This window comes from Haliotis asinina, chromosome 5, assembly GCF_037392515.1.
Source record: "Haliotis asinina isolate JCU_RB_2024 chromosome 5, JCU_Hal_asi_v2, whole genome shotgun sequence".
Lineage (NCBI taxonomy): Eukaryota > Metazoa > Mollusca > Gastropoda > Lepetellida > Haliotidae > Haliotis > Haliotis asinina.
In genome coordinates, this window is record NC_090284.1 from 57267932 (window position 1) to 57285800 (window position 17869).

Consider the following 17869-nt stretch of genomic DNA (forward strand, 5'->3'; position numbering starts at 1 on the left):
CGATCACGTGACGTCGTTGCTATCTGGCTGGGGGTCTGTCCACGCTTCAATGTGTCGCGCTGTAATATAGAGGGGAGCCTTTCTCTTCGAAGGTTCCACATTCATATTCAAAATGAACGCGCGACAACCCGGTGTTCCGTGTGGGAACAACCACAATGAGTTTGAACCACCCACACGTAACCCAAGAATGCTTTTTACAGGTAAGTTAGTTGTTTTTACCTCATAAATATTTTTTTAAAAAGAAAATGTGCTAAACACACAATTATTGAACAATAACTTCTGCATATTTAGAAATTTAATATATTATGAAATTTTAGTTAGTCTGTATCGGCTGCGTTATGTCACTTAACCAAGTAAATGTGCTATGTGGTAAATGTGTGTAATATATATTTTTAGGAATGAAATTAAGTTTTCAAAGGAATTTGTGAATATTTACAAGAAAACACGGTGAAGGGATAGAGAAAACTACGTAACTGAACTCGGATGTTCAAAACAAATAAATAATAAACATGACATACATTAGAACCAGGAGTTTTAAGTTAACTGTTTATGTGAGCGCATTTCATTCCCAATGCCAAGTTTAAATTTATATCTTATGTCTTGTGTACAACAGTATTCCTACAAATAGTGATGAGCCGATTCAAAGAATGAGTAAAAACATATATGCATGCATAATTAATAACGCGTTGAGGCAAACAGCAATATAACGAATCTCACAAAAACATTCCAAAGACGCTTAGACACAAACTCGCGTCTTATCGATCGCATGACATTTTTCATGACATCTTACATTAACCATGTAGTCGAGTTGTGATAAAATGAGCACATGACATGTAATATTCCCGCTACGTGCTCTCTGTATATTTTGATTTTCAAAGTCCTGTCATACAAAACTGATAATCAATAAAAGTGTAAATGGACATCTGTCGAATTTGAGGGCACGTCTGGCTCAGAGACATCCGTAATCCTTATCTGTTTACTAATGTCCTTCAACCAGCAATAGCAAACCAAACTCAAGTCTTAATTTCAAATACCGGCACTGATATTTCTTATCTTTTCACTTTTCAAACGAAAGACACGTTTTCTATGATTATTGTTGAAGATGTTGTTCGTGGTGCTGGTGACGTTGGTATGATCGTTATTAGTTGTTATTATTTATATTGCATAATTTCCATTATGTATTTCTTTCACCTGTTGCAGTAGAACTTTCTCCCACCTATCGAGGCTGCGTTCCTACCACCCATTCTGCTTCAACAGCCTCGACCTAGCCGAGGTTTAATGTGTGAATGGTTGAAGTTACAGGGCAGATTATCTCAAGATAAAACTTAAGCTTAATGAATAGCTCTCTATAAATCCCGCCATGATTTATGAACGCTTAATTTCCTCTTCAGTGTAAAGAACAAGCCCCTACACTAAAACGATTATGTGAAGGAGACCTTTCTCCGTGTACAGATTACGAACGCCTAGGCGACATACCTGTTTTGATGTGAAGGGTGTCTTTTCTAGACAGGTCTCGTGTATGGTTGACATCGAATACTTTACATGTTTGTAATGGGTCTTTCTTTTCATGAAAGTAATATGTACCCAATAATCGTCTTCTGGCATGTACTGGTCATAGACGAGGCTCTCAAACAGTAGATGTATATTTATAAGGTTTTGCAGTTATAGACATAATAATACATGAGGGGGTGGGTGGGTGGTGTGTGTGTGTGTGTGTGTGTGTGGGGGGGGGGGGGGGGGGGGGGTTATATTTCGGCGTTCATGACCATTGCTCGTGGGAAGGGTTTGGGGAAGCTGACTGGGGTAGTGTTCAGTGTCTAATGTAAGGGAGCCGGGCATACAAAGTCAGGTATGCATGTCTATTGTAAAGGCTCATAGGTTTAAAGTTAACAGTAAAATATAAAGTCATTTCATAAATAAAGTGTGTGTTGCATTTCACATGATGCTCTACTCTCTTACATGCTGGTACTACAATCCACAGTCAACTGTTAGGCGCTGGACATATGACACTGAGAGAGATAATATATGACTACAATCCACAGTCAACTGTTAGGCGCTGGACATATGACACTGAGAGAAATAATATATGACTACAATCCACAGTCAACTGTTAGGCGCTGGACATATGACACTGAGAGAGATAATATATGACTACAATCCACAGTCAACTGTTAGGCGCTGGACATATGACACTGAGAGAGATAATATATGACTACAATCCACAGTCAACTGTTAGGCGCTGGACATATGACACTGAGAGAGATAATATATGACTACAATCCACAGTCAACTGTTAGGCGCTGGACATATGACACTGAGAGAGTTAATATATGAACCTCACTAAGTAAAACATAGTTTGGGTTTGCATTCGCTGTGATCAAACAGATTAACTGATAGCGGGATTATTAATGTTTGATGCTTTGATAGGTTTAATTAAGACACTTTAATACGATTGCGTACAACATCGACAAGAGACAGCAAGCGATATCGGCAAGAAAATGCATAAATGAGGATTTTCGACCTCTTGATCAATGTCTTTTTTGTTTAAATTAATCCCGATATAATTATTATGATAAAAAAAAGGAATTCTCACAATCAAAATGTGTTAACTTCAAATTAGGTCCAAAGAATAGACAGACATGTTTTTTGAATCATATATACTCTCACATTAACATTGATTCGTATTTGTTTAATTTTCAACAGCTATCAGTGAAGGCCTTGAATATCCCCAATGCCCGGTTGTTGACATCGTCTTGTTAAGCCTCTTTATAACATTAGCCATTATCGCAGTTTGTTTCTATAATACATGAGTGAAAGTACATTGAATCCCACGAGGTTCCTGCTGCTCTGAGCATTCATCCAGCGCTCTGCTGATACACGATATTGTTTCCCTTATTGTACTTGGTCATCGATTTCCGCCCACAAAACAAATCAACAGAATTACAACCCTGATATCTGAATAAGACATGAGTAACGGATGCTTTCAATGGCGCTGATGACACTCCGCTTGCTGAATCGATGTTTGACTGGTCTCTGTCAACTCCTTACAGTAAGGAAACAGTCCCCAGGCTCTGTACAAACAAACAGGAAGCGTGTCAGAAAACAATTATCTCTATATAGTAAACCCCCGTTAATCAGGACTATAATATAGTGAAACTGTCCAGATTAGCAAGTGTCCTTATTAGCGAATCACGAGCACTGTGTTTTGTTATATATATGTTCACTGTTTGGAATCCTCAAAAAGCGAGATCCGGATATACGTGTTATGTGGTCACAGATATAGCTGTGGCAGGATCTGCTGATTTAAAACTTGACTCGCCCCAGTTATGACCCTTGGTGTGTTAGGACCATCTGATATTTCAAGTAGGTTGTAAGCCTCTTATGCTTGAACCCTCTAGGGTTGCGTAGTTACTACATCCTATTCGTTTTCACACTCTAGACCGTAACACATCTTTTTGAATGGATGAAAGGGGCTTGCACAACATCTTGTTGTCATGAATGTCATGTATTTCCTTGACCTCAATAAAATATAGCTGTATATGGGTTAGGAATAGTGCCAATAATGTCATACCAAATTTTAAATATCTCCAAAATGATACTTATTTTTTAGCTCTTCTAGACGAAATCTTTTACTTCACATATTCCTTTTTACTTTTGAATCTTACTTACTTCTATTGTTTATTTGTTTATTTATTTAGCCACTTACTTACTTACTAACTTACTTACTAACTTACTTACTTACTTACTTACTTACTTACTTACTTACTTACTTACTTACTTACTTATCATCGAAATGTTCGTATCGTTGTAGGAGCATCTCTGCAGGCTCGTTTGTGAGTTTCAGGCTTCCAAAATAGGCACTCCACCCAGTTTATTTCATCAGATCTCACAAGATGAGGATCAGGTGGTGCAAATGTGGGACAAGACTTAAAGTGAATCATCGTCACATACACCTAGGTGCTGATCGGCGTTGTCCATTGGACAGTTCAGCATAATGCCATTCAATTATTTACCTATCGCCATGATACAGGGCTATTGCTGACTCACACGAAAGGGGAGATCGGACTACTCCACTGTATGTCCTTATTTCACATTGCTTTCGTAATCCGTGACCTCACCTGCTGGAGAACACGTTGATAATGTCCCGCAAATACATTACTGTGTGTGTGAGACACAACAAATATTACGAGGAGAAGACAGCACCGTGCGCATGTAGGCGATTACACCGACGGGGAGTGGTGATTGATTTGTCAATATATTTGTTATGTGAAGAGCAGCTGAAGAGTAGATCGCCTAGTTGCACATGTGATGTAGGGTTGCGTGACAAATACATTAGTGTGAATCGTGATATAGATTATATGATATGGTCGATCAGTATATTCATAAGGTAGCTGTGTTCTCTAGAGGCTTTATACATCATGTTTACATGTTATAATTACGGATAAAAAATGGAGTCATGCCCAAACGAGTAAGTATGACAAACAAAATCTGTCATTTCTTATTTACCTGGACCCTCATATTTGTGAACTCAGCTACGATTATAACTCTTCTAAATGTCAGCGAAACTACCTCTACTACCATTTTAACTAGCCATACTATCGTAAAAACTCTACATTCTGCCACTGTAATTATCCATACTACCATTATAACTATCTGCGCTACAGTTAACTATCCACACTATTATTATGACTATCCTTACTACCAATGTAACAGATAAACTATTGTTACACCTCCTCGTACTACCATTGTAGCTACCTGCCCATACTACCAATATAACCATCCATGCATTATAACTATCCATATTACCATTACAACTATCCATACTACCATTATAACTACCCATGCTACCGTTATAACTATCCATACTACCATTATAACTGTCCAAAGTACCATTATAACTATCCAAGCTACCATTATAAATATCAACACTACCATTATAACAAGGCATGCTGCACTTATAGTCATAGCTATCCTACTCCCATTGTAAGAATCCTTTCTACTGCTATAACCCTCCATATAGCCATTATAACTACAAGCACTACCATTATAACGTATTATAATATCCCTACCGCCATTATGCATCCATAATACCATCATAATTAGGTACACTGACGTCATTGCCCGTTACACTACCTTCCATACTACCATCATGTTTCCATTCTACCATTAGTGCTATCCTTGTGTCCCTCAGAAATTGTCTCCAACTAACATTACTAAACCTGCATATGTCAGATCAGATATATACACGTGTTTCTAACTGAAATCTCCAGAGTAAAACATGGCAATTTAACCTCACACAGTCCACGTATATATTCTCCTGATACTGACAGAAGGACTGTTTGTTAACACCAGTAACAATCGTAATACATTTCACATCAACCACGGGAAGCACATGACAACGTCGTATTCTTGTATTTCTTACAATACATCAATGGGGATCGGGTGGTCAGGCTCGCTGACACATGTCATGTTGATCGATGCTCATGTTGTTGACCACTGGATTGTCTGGTCCAGACTCGATTATTTACAGACCGCCGCCACATAGCTGGAATATTGCTGAGTGCGGCGTTAAACTAAACTCACTCACTCACTCATACTTCAATCAAATGTCGACATTAATCTTATCTCAAACTGCGCACTGTATCTTTTATTATCACTCATTGTCCTATTGGACAAATACCATCAACTGCTCCAACCACCTGGCAAGTGAATGTAGCAAGGGTGTAACGCTTGATAGAACTATCAATGCACTGCAAATGTCAATGATTCGATGACACTTCATTGATGAAGTGCAAAGGTATTAATAGTTTACATCGGTGCAGCTCTTGACTACCGATTAGTTGTAACTGTTTTCCCCATCTGCATGAATCCAAATCACAACTCGCTTGGGGAGACACGTGGGCATGCTTTCAAACAATAGACCCCACCCGCCCTTCCCAAAGACTATTAAAAATCTGTTATGTCTATAGACTCGGAAAGAATAGGCTTTAGTCATCGTACGGAATAATGTCAGTAATTAACTGTATCGCAGCATTACTATAGAATATTCGTGGTCACCTTGCATCATCCCCGATTTCCCATGAACCATGGTTATTACTACTTTTTTCCCTCGAAAACTTCCTTTAAAAACTAATAATAGGAACATTACAATTTTGTACATATGAGCTCGATAATCGTAACCTTGCCGTTTGTGTTCGTCTGTCTCACAGTCTCTGAACCACAATATGTACCTAATACAGTTCTAAAGATCTTAATAAAGCAAGTTTTGATTTCCTAAGTTTCAGGTTCTGAATCTCCCATCTCACTGGAGAACCTTTCCAATTAAAATGAGATTATCTGTTACTGTCAAAATAATGTTACAGTATATTCAGAGACTAATCGCCAGTGCACCTTTGTGGAGACCCCTGCTTCTAAATCTTTTCCATGTGTTAAAACAATTTAACCGATTGTTGATCAAATGTAAACCTACCTAAGGACTATCGATGATGAAGTCGTTCGTGAAGGTCATCACATTCGGCCATTTAATGGTGTACACATAATACGCCCTTCACTATTGTTCCCAGGGCCCGACTACAACAGGGACCACCGTGTCACTGTACAGCCGGAAAACAGGATGGTAGGGATTGGCACCATGTCTAAGGAGGGGACCAGCGAGGCGGACTATCTGTGGAGGGCTGCACCAGACACCCCCTTCCCCCGACCCAAGACCTGCAGGGTAGGGGAGATTGGCTGGGGGATAGAGCAGTTCACCGACTGGTCCATGCCAGTTACCGGGAGACAAGTCATGGTGAGTGGTTGCATCAGAGGGAGGTTTGAGTTGGAATATGTGGAAGTTACAGTTGGGTTTAATAACTTAACACCCGCCTCGACACAAACACGTGGATTATTGTGACCGGTGTCTGATCCTAACTTACTGAATTCAGTATATTGTGATTCGGGAATTGGAATTTATGAAATCTTGCATTGTGAAGCAGACATTGTAATAATATAGAACCGACTGGTGTTGCTTAAATGATGATATAGTCACGGAATGACCACAAGAAAACCCTTTTTATTTGTGTTGTAACTACATGTACTATCAACATGCTCGACATATGAAATTCAAGATGGACGCCAGATGATGTAGCTAATACCATGGATATAATAAATAAGATATCTATCCATAACCTCTACTGGGGATTACCTGGTGCGGTTAAAACCGCATAGAATACACATTGTACAGTCTGCATGAGATTATTTTTCTCTTTTTTTCCACAGATGGGAGAATTCAGACAGGAACTCGAAAACAGACACGCGCACAAGTACCAGAACCCGTGGTATGTTACAAAGAGATACAGTGTTCTCAGTTCGTAGCCTGTTTAACGGGAAAAACAGCGTACACGGTTCTTTTTGTATTGTAGGTGTAGCCTGATACCGGGGCGGTGATATACAATACAGGACACTTACTATTTATTGCTGACCGTATATTGTAAAGACAATAGAAACTGTGTAATCTAGTTCACTTAACGGCAGTGAAGTGTTCGCGGCTAAGGCTGAGTTGGGAGGGGCACGTTTATTCGCTCTCAGTAGAGAAGCACAACACCGGCAGTCTGATAACATAGGTCATCTGAAGAAAGCAATAACATTAAGTATTGTAGCGTCGAGAAGAAGAACCATAAGTCCATGATTCTAATTAATCTTAACGTGAAAGGTGATTATGCCATTAACACTATAGGTCAGTTTCAGACTATAGGCCATTTCTTCTCCATTTAAACCTGATCTAAAGATCTTGGGGCACAATCTCCCTTTAGAGACTGTGACGTGGTGATTCCAAAGTAGAAGTTAAAATGATACCCACGTGTCGATCCATAAAAGAACTAGATGTCAAACCATCAAACAACAACAAATGTATTTTAATTAATAACTGAATTCTAAAATTCAGCTCATCAGTAATCAATACAAAGGGATCAGTTAGGCAGTACAAGTTCAGAGGTTAACACTAGAGCTTTGATTATACCAATGATTGCAATATGGGTAATATTCACCTCTCAGCAGCAGTTATTCAACTTAAAAATTGGTCTAGACATGGTGTGCTCATCACAAAGCTGGTCTTCGGGTCCCGATCTGTAAAACGTTCGTAGCGCTACGACATTCGCAAGCCTATGCTAAACTATAGACTTACGACATGCCGTAACGCTACGAACGATTTGTGGATCAAGACCCTGGTATGTAATGTGAGATGGGAAAATAGACTTACGACATTCATAAGCCTATGGCAAATTATAGAGTTACGACATGTCGTAACGTTAAAAACGCTTTGTGTATCGACTCCCAGGCATGCAATATGACATGAGGACAACAGTCAGCTTTACCAAGTCTTATAGACACACTATTTAGATGCTATAAAATTCTATGTAAAGGCTGTCATACTCTGTTGTGGGTCAGAACACAGTGGGAGTCGCCTGAACTCAAGTATAAATAATTATACTCTTTAAAAAAGTAGGGGATCTTGAACTTCAATTTGGAGAGGAAGTGTAAACGTTAAGAAACGTTTCAAGGACAGACATCTTATGAACGCACCACCAATTCCCTCCACTAATACCCCTAGACACAACGCATGATATGCACGTGCACAAAACAGTACCCCTATACACGTGCATGGGATCCCATTCTTGATTTTGACGTTTTTCAAGAAGGTCGAGAAATTATTTAGAACATTAATCTAGACACTCATTTTGCATCACACTTTTGTTAGTGTTTGTTTCTAGTCGTTTGTTTTAAAATGAAAATTGTATACATGCAAATTACATGTCATACAGCAGTAATCTTTCAAAAGCGACTACATTCCAAATAACTATGGTTGTAAGGAAGTGCTAATGGTGATGCACTCTCAAAACATTCAATAATACCATATCAACATTGATTGACTCCGATAAATTTCCTAAATATTGTTAATCGTAAATAAAAACAATGAAGTTTCCCTACTTTTTTCAAGGGTATAAATCACGCCACTTGCCCTTACTGAATCTATAATAACAACGTATATCCCTTGAAAAAGTGTTGCACACGGTAAACCACTGCCTCATATTAAGACCACTTATTGTAGTAGCCATCTCCAGGTCGGCCCACATTCTTCCATGTGCACTGTCTACCCCCAGGTACCCTGGTCCTAATGACGAGGTGGACCCGAACTCGGACGAGGCGATGGTGATGAACGTGCAAAGGAAACGCCCAGCCACGACAGGGCACAAAGCATCAGGTACAGGTTCACGCCGATGGCGTCACAGGGGACGCACACCGGCAGCCACGCCCTTATACACAGTCAACACATTCACTACGTCATCAGGTATCAGTGTGACGTCTTAGGCGCCACTGTGACGTCAAAGTAGTGTAGTTGCAAAGTAGCTGATTCTAATGCTTTGTTGCTTGCATTCAAAGCCATTTGCGTTTGTGAATAGATCTATGCTTGCTCATTTCATTTATTTATACATCACGTTCAGCTTACTCGACGTTCATGTCAACTTCTTTCAAGCTTCTTTCCAATGTTATGACTCGTTTGCTGCTTGGACTTTGCTTTGAATGTTGTTTCTAAATCATCATTCCAATCTATAGTTCAACCTGTTCTGCCATTAGCGATATCAAGTATTCAGCACTATTGCTGAAGCACTTTAATCAAAACGCAATTTAGTGAATGAGTGACTATCTTTGGAGTGTGACCAATATATATACTTCAAGCCATAATTATGTTCAACAATCACGACAAGAAAGCACTTTAGGCACATCCACGACTGCCGTCTTTAGTGGCAACGTAATCCTCTTGTCACACGTCGCTAACCATTACTTTCTTGATACGCAACATAAAACACGACATCAAATAGTAATACACTTGTATTCGTCCTTTAAACAAAACATTATGATCGTGTGAGATGTTAAATATATTTTAATCCTAAAATCCACTTGCAGACAAAGCTCCAGCGGCAGATGTTCCCCAAGAAAATCAACCAGTTGAAGCATATTAGGAACAAGGTATGTCGACTAACACCCATAGACAACTTCTGTATGTGTAGAGTCCCTTATTTGTAATTATTGGATATCAAAGACATCATCGGGCACAGATCATATATATATGTATTCCACGTATATCACATGCACATCTGATTACTTAGTCTAAATATAAAAGTGAAATGTGTGTAGGACATCGGCGCGTCACTTTTATTTGTACGCGTAACAAGTTTCTATTGACATTTTAAAAAATAATTTTGACTTTGTCTAGTTGCCCACTATAAGAATGAGCGTCTCTAAGAACGAGTGTGACTCGTTAGCACATGCTAAAATTCCCAAGCTGTATTTCTGAGAGAGAGAAAACAATAAAAATGTGTTCCTCCTTCGTCAATTTTCCTTTACCAAGCTCGTCACTTCTGAAAAAAAAATGTGCCCGAGAAACATCTGATTTTTTATGCAACCTTACCGTCAGCATACCTCGACTATGACATGTGTACCATGTTCGTCAATACCCGGTGCGATGTTTAGTGATAATGTGTTCGTCTGTTGTTAGAACCGCACCCGGTAATACTCCAGATATATAGCGGTGGTCTGTAAATAATTTAGCCTGGGTCAGACCATCCGGTGATTAACATCATGAACATCAGTCTACGTAACTAGGACACTAGGATAACATGAGTCAACCAAGTCAGCGAGCCTGACCACCCGATCCCTTTTTATCTTATACGACACGCATGGGTTACTGAAGACCATTTCAAGCCGTATTGCAGTATTACGAGTTCTCCTGGAATGTGACGGGAGGCACCACCGTCTGGTAGAGTCCATGTGGGGATGGCGCAAAATCGGAACCATAGAGATTTCTTTAAGCAATACAGACTCTTGGAACTTTAGAGAAGTGACATTCCGACTCCGCAATCTGTAAACAAGAACATGAATCTGTCTTTACAGGGCACTGTGACATTTCTCACGGAATATGTTGTATGTAAATGTCATGTGAAAGAAAATATCCCAAAGTCTAATGCTGGCTAGTCCTAGATAATGTTACCATTGGCATATCGCTGCTGACTGGTGACTCTAGTGCCACATTCAGAGAGTGGATGCACCTTGAATGTGCTGGTATTTGGTTACTGACCTGTTGATATGTTCACTGATGTTTTGTTTCTGCGTTTATGCACCACTGACCTTACACATCGTACCCATTTTTGTGTTCGTGCTAGTGAGTGAGTATATTTTACGCCGCACTAAGCAATATTACAGCTATATGACTGCAGTTTGTAAATAATCGAATCTGGACCGGACACTGCAGTGATCAACAGCATGAACATCGATCAACGCAGCTGCGATACGATGTTTCAACAGCAACGTATTCGCTTGCTCGTCTTCTTCAAGAGTTACCTTAGTTAGATAATGGAACTAGTTATTGGTAATATAAGCACGTGTAGATATTTCTCTACTACATGTGCGTGATATTGCGTTATATTTGTGAAAAACAACTTGGCTAGACTAAGGCTTAGTCTCTGAATATATATAATTTTGATAGAAACAAACAAAAACATTTACATTGAAAAGGAGCTCCGAGGAGACCCTGAACCTACGAAAATGTATACTTGCTTTATTTAGAGCCTTACACTGCAAGGAGGGCAAGACTTCAGGGAAAATAATGTGGTCCACGGACAGGTTACAACTTGGCCTGCAACTGCATGTGTTCGTGGCAGGTGCAACATACAAGATTTGTATCACCACAGTACAATGATGACTATTATGATTAAGAAATTGGTGATAAAGTCGGAAGTACAAATGATTCTGATTCTAGCAAATTGCTATTAACATGGAAACTGTTTGTTGCTAAACATTATCATTTTCATTATCATTATTGTTGTTGTAAAAGGTGTAAATTTTTCTTTCCAGTATTAAGTCATCTTTACCAGAGCCCTGCCAGGGAAGGTGCAATAAACAACGAAAATGGAACAGCTGGAGCTTATACTAAGATGTACATCTCACAGGGCGTTCATGGCTGGACTCTTCATCTTGATGAATCGTGCATACAAACTTTAATATTCTTGTAAATGACTGTAGAATACTGTCCTCGTAAAAGTAATGTGTCATTTAATCTGTAACGTTATCATTACAATTAATGATAGTTTTTGTCCATTTTCTTATATTACATAGTTTGTTCCAACCTGAAATGTTGGTGAAATTTCAATAACTGGTTCATGAATATGTAAACGTTCATAGTGTATTCACTGAAATATGCAAATGTTTTCACTGGAAACGTGAAATTTGTTCATTTGTTCCCCGAAGAAAAAAGTGGTTTTTTTTAAGTCATTCATGATAATTTCATTTAATTACCGTTGATACAGTTTTGAACATTTTTCGTCAAGGTTATTCCTATATTCTGTTTATATTGCGCCTATATTTCATGTCTTTACCGACCAGTATTATTTTCAACAATCTCAACATGACATACTCAGTTTTCTGTTTTGCCTGTGATGTGTGATTCTGATTTATTTATTTGACTTCCAGTTACAGCTGTGTTTGTAAATAAATGTCTAGTATCTAAAATCTGCGGTATATCTACCAAATACATAATTCTAGTTGAGTCGGGCGTTTGTGTCTCTGTATTGGGAAATCATGTCAGCCACGGGTCACATTTCCACAAACTGAGGATACAGTTGAATTCATGTCAAACTGAAGAAAAACAATAAATTAAAAACACCTGGCAATAATGCAGAACACATCTGTATTGTTGGTTGTACTCCTTTATTCATAACCATCTGACATGTGTGCAGGGTTCTGTGAAGCACACGTCACACAGCAAAGTGATGTTTGACAACACAATTACACATGAAACCTGAGTTTGAGTCAAACCTGAGTTTGAGAGTGTGCACATTCCAACAACTCGACACCAACACCAGTTTCAGAGTTGTCAAACTTTTGCTGAGAAATAAGATCGGGTCTCCATTCTCACCAGCTTTTCAATCAAACTTTCCGTGTTGTCAAACTCACGTTTGAAGTGTGACTCTGTTCAGAAACAACTAATCACAATCAACCAAATTATCACCTGACCACACACCGATATGGCATGATGCTCAAATGACGCAGATTTTGACATGTGTTTGTCGTGTGAAAACAAGAGTTTGACAACTTTTCAAATTTCAACGTGTTGTCAAACTTTATTTTGCCACTGGAAGGCCACTTTAGGCAACACTGTTCTGAACAAACTGTGAGTGATTTGGGTACAGAATAAGTGAGTGATTTGGGTTAACTGCAGCCTTTAATGTCTGTCCTGTTTGTGCAACATGCAGTCCGCCATTTACCTTGTAAGGTTAGGGCTGTCTTCAACAAAGCGATCATGACTTGGACTACAGCATGGAGCATGTGAGTTTCGACCACCTTAGTGCCAAGACTACCCATTGAAACAAAACCCAGGATAACTGGAAAAACATTATCAAAGGATAACGGGATTCAAATCTCTATCAAAGGCATGCAACCTTTCCCACGGCTTAGCACTTTATCTCTAGACACACATAATTTTGAGAGAAACAAATGATACATTTCAAATTGAAAAGAAGTCCCAGTGAGATGGGAGGGTCTGAACCTGAGGAAATCTAGGTTTTATTAAGGACTTTAGCATTGCAGACATGGCTAGGCAGAAGGGAAAATAATGTGGTTCAGGGACTGTGAGACAGACTACTGGTACCTTTCCCCAGCTAACCTTAAGGCCTTAGTATATCAAAGTTGCTCGCAAAGGATGGAGAGACAGATAGATGGAAGTTGTGGTTGCTGTGTCCACGTGCAGCTGGAGACATAACAAGCACATTGTTGAATGTGTATAGTTTTATTTCCAAGATTAATAATAAATTACAAATTCTAACAGACAAGTAATGATAGAGATTGATTAATAACAAACATTTCCAACATGGAAGTCAATATGTACTCTAATAACAGAAAATCATTCCTGTATGTAAAGATTCATAATAAAAGTGGCTAAAACAGAGAGAAACTAACTACACTACTGGGTAAGTGACTGGCTATCAACAACTTAAAACTGAAATTAACAATTAGTTTATATGACTTGATAATAACTTGCTAAGTAAGATACTTGTATTAGTAGGACATGAAGTGTATTTACGCTCATGAAATATGACAAGGTCATCTAATGTGTAACTTGTCATTTTGTACATATTTTGTTCTTGTATAAAATTTGTATCGTAAATAACTAATAAAATCACATTCTTATTATGTGTGACAGAAATATGGATAAATTGACATGACAGAAAATACATTGTATTCAAAAGAATCAATTTCAGGAATAGAAAATCATTTCATGTCAAATACTGACAGTTTTTCTAAATTAACAGCACTTTACAGAACTACAAATATATTAGTCAAAAAATATCATTTTGGAAAAGTTTGTAATTTTCAGCTCAACAAGCAACTCACCATTCTCAAACACACCTGGTCATGATGATTCTAGCTATTGCCAGTGTGAGGAGAGAGAAGCATGCAGGCCTCACATCGAGTTCTGACCATGTGTTATCCCAATTCCTAATACCACAATACATCACTGGACGGTACAGCTTGAAACAATCATGAGCATACTGATATTCAAACCCTCTAGAACAATTATACAATTCTAAAATGGATGACTGTATGTTACTGAAGCCAGAACTTCATTATACCTATGACGTATTAATCTACTATCTTAAATCCATAATTTGGAAGCCTTGTAGTCCTGCGTGTAATATGCCGGCCTCTTCAAAGCAGTTTTAGATAAAGATACGGTAAAGCAGCTATATTGATTACACAAAAAGTGTTACATTGCATACAAGTCAGTGAATATAAGAAGAAAAAGGAGGTATTTTTCTACGAAGGAGAAAAATAAACTTTCATCTATGTGTCACTTTGCATAATGAACAAAACAGATATTGACATTTGAATTGAGATCTTTAAGTGTCAGTTTTGCACCATATAAATATTATACCTGTTGAAATTGATTTGAAATTGACATGATATTGACAAGATTCAGGTGACGGATAAAGATTGACAACATAAACAAACAACATTCAGAAACTGACAAAGTAAATATTCAGACAGGGTCTTTATTTTCAGCCGAAGATATATTTGAACAAGAACGGTATTTCACTGCAGCACATTTTGGCATGATGATACTGGCTGGAACAGCATATTACAGACAAATGAATGCAAGGGCAGGATAAACATCTGATCAAGTAAAAGAAAGTACGTCAGATCTCTGAAATCCACATCTCACTGTAGTAATGTACCAAATACCTGTGGTAAATGGATTTTGTTTGTTATAAGCTCTCAATCAGGACAAAGGATTATTTATTAGACATGGACCTATGATAAACATACAGCTAAGATCAACCCAGATTTCAAAAGTTCTTGAGAAAAAATGACATACCATTCTGAAGATCCTAAATGTATATGATGCGAAATGGACCACTTAATATGAGTTCCAAGAACAGTAAAGGCACTTTCATAACAGTAGATGTAACACACATATTCTTCTTCAGAAAGGTACGGAACTCATAAATATATTTGTCAATATTTTATACAATCAAACAATTGCAAATGGATTATACCTTTTTTGAGAAACATTTATGGATAAATAAATTTGATAAACATGTTCAGGGTGCAAATCACAAATACACATATTGCATATGATGGATACAAATTTAGACAAAAACATATAATTACACTTCTAGCTAAGTCATCTGATTAGCGCTTCACTCTCAGAATGATGTGGAGCTGTTATATTAGCAGCCTCAATTCCCACCCATCTGAAACGTCCCCCAAAGACTCTGGATATGCTGGAACTGTAGTCATCCTAGCAAATTATTGTTTACAGGAATATTTTAATGTTCTTGTGCTCATTCTGCAATCTCAGTGAAACTGGTGTCAAAATATTGATAATTATTTCTACAACGCTGATTAAAATGTAGGCATACAGCAATATAATGTCAGAATTTGTCACTTGACATACACAGGATACATGCTGAAACGGTCACACCATCAGCACGGTATCGTAAATATCAGCAGATACTGTTTTTTGGTCAAGTTTCGACTGTAATCAGTAAATCATCACTAACTATCATGACAATCATCATTATCAAGAATATATAGGATCAATCAACCAACAAACAATCTTTGAATAATTAGACAGAGTGACTGTGAAAACTGAACTAAAAGCGAAAAAAGCTTTCTGCCATGTCAACAATTGTTTGTGAACCATAACATAATCACCAGCTGCAGACTATCAAATGAAAGCATAATAGCCAGGCATTAGTGAGATTCATTTAGGACTACCAGTATATTTGTTGGTTTCACATTAATTTCAGACTTGCTGTGCGCATGCGAAGAATGTGTAAAAATATCTACTGGCTGATTTCCGCTTTGGTCGTACTTTTACTGATAGTGTACATACACTCAAAACAAAACTATTAAATAATAATTATTTACTAGTGACAATTGTTCATAGCTCACTAAATATATTGATTTGCATATGCTTTTCAGTTATTGATGTCCTATTTTGGTTGCAGCTGTATCAGAAATGTGTGCTTTGTTAGTTGTGAGAAGGGGATGTGTGGGAAGAGTGGTGGTGTTTATACAAGAAATTATTGACATAAATTAAGCTATTTATTTCACTACTCCCGATCTTTGGTGCATACAAGTATAAAATAAGTTGTAATCGACATAAAACTATATGTTTGTTTTGACTTATCGTTTTCTTTAGCGTGTAAGTATGACCAAAGCGAAAATTAGCCAGTAGATATTTTTTTACACGCTCTGCGTATGCGCACTGTGAGTCTTAAATTAATGTGAAACCAATGAATTATATCTTCATTTTGAACTGTTAACTATAAGCTATGCCTTCATTCTAACAATTCAGAAAAAAACAAGTTTTTAGTGTTGCCCCAGCAAACCAGAGCTGCTTGGGGCTTCAATAATACTTCAACAAAAAAAAAACACCCAAAATCCAAAAAACAAAATCTCGTGTGAGAGATCCAACATGCATGCAAAGAAAATTTTAAACAGTTGTTGTCAGACAGATGTTTAACTTCTGTTCCAACATATTATACAAGTAACCATAGATATTTAAAAAAAAATTAAAATTATTTAATACTTCTCAATAAAAGTTAGAACAGAAAATGTGTTCATATGATCATGCTCTATCTTTCACGACATCATAGTCAAATGAATACATCCAGTGAACTTAAATGTTCATAGCACATTACAGTGTTATGACTTTCATATTGTGCAGACATTCACATGAAGAACACCAGACATAGCTTTGAAGTTAACTGACCAGTCCTGTCTATTGGTAAACTTTTGATTACGTTCTAAACTGAATTTCAGTACAGCTGAAATTGACAGCATTTTGAGATATAAGCATGTGATTCTACCCTGAAAGAGTCAATGCAAATGCACTACAATAGTCCAAACACCTGCTGAAATAAGCATGCAAATGACCTTCAGAGGGATGGGATGCTGACGTACATTTCTTTACGGGACGCCGCCAACCATAGCCATCATGATCCTCCTATAGTCACCCGAGATGTCATCCTAGGTGAAAGACAAAACACAGAGATAGCTACAGCTCACATAGTTTGTACATTTGTTGTATTTTGTATTACACTTTCTCAGTAAAGTATAGATTCTAGAACTTTTATTGGGTTGAGTCCCATCCATTAATCAAACTCACACTCACAGAATCAGGCATCTGTATAATATGAGTCTGAACTACTGGTTGACCAAGTTCTGTTTTTGTGGAAACAGCGGTGGCTGAGTGGGTTAGATGGCCAACCTTCCGTGCTGGACACTGAGACTGTTCATTGGAATCCCTAATTGAATTATAAGGGAGTCA

General features: G+C 37.9%; 2 protein-coding genes across 3 annotated transcripts in view; one reads left to right on the top strand and one right to left on the bottom strand.

The window, feature by feature from the left end:
- The first annotated feature begins 18 nt into the window (after nucleotides 1-18).
- Nucleotides 19-12578, top strand: LOC137284901 (protein SPMIP2-like). Of its 2 annotated transcripts, none has more exons than XM_067816940.1 (6): nucleotides 19-200; nucleotides 6564-6787; nucleotides 7258-7316; nucleotides 9138-9238; nucleotides 9943-10005; nucleotides 11890-12578. In XM_067816940.1, the coding sequence occupies exons 1-5, from the start codon at nucleotides 113-115 to the stop codon at nucleotides 9996-9998; spliced, it is 528 nt and encodes a 175-aa protein (XP_067673041.1). In that variant the 5' UTR covers nucleotides 19-112; the 3' UTR covers nucleotides 9999-10005; nucleotides 11890-12578. The 2 variants fall into 2 exon arrangements, with proteins under 2 accessions (XP_067673041.1, XP_067673040.1); XM_067816939.1 differs by having other exon boundaries at nucleotides 38-200; nucleotides 9138-9325.
- A 1225-nt stretch (nucleotides 12579-13803) lies between these two features.
- Nucleotides 13804-17869, bottom strand: part of LOC137284910 (annexin A4-like) — a 29910-nt gene continuing 25844 nt past the window's right edge. The window contains exon 16 of the mRNA XM_067816954.1: nucleotides 13804-17568. Coding sequence (XP_067673055.1) covers nucleotides 17509-17568 — 60 coding nt within the window. The 3' untranslated portion in view covers nucleotides 13804-17508. The remainder of the gene's footprint in view (nucleotides 17569-17869) is intronic.

Bases quoted from the DNA above. Each gene is read 5' to 3' on its own strand.
- LOC137284901 (XM_067816939.1), top strand. From the start codon at position 113: ATGAACGCGCGACAACCCGGTGTTCCGTGTGGGAACAACCACAATGAG. The intron at 201-6,563 runs GTAAGTTAGTTG...TATTGTTCCCAG, and splicing joins CCCAAGAATGCTTTTTACAG to GGCCCGACTACAACAGGGAC. The intron at 7,317-9,137 runs GTATGTTACAAA...GTCTACCCCCAG, and splicing joins CACAAGTACCAGAACCCGTG to GTACCCTGGTCCTAATGACG.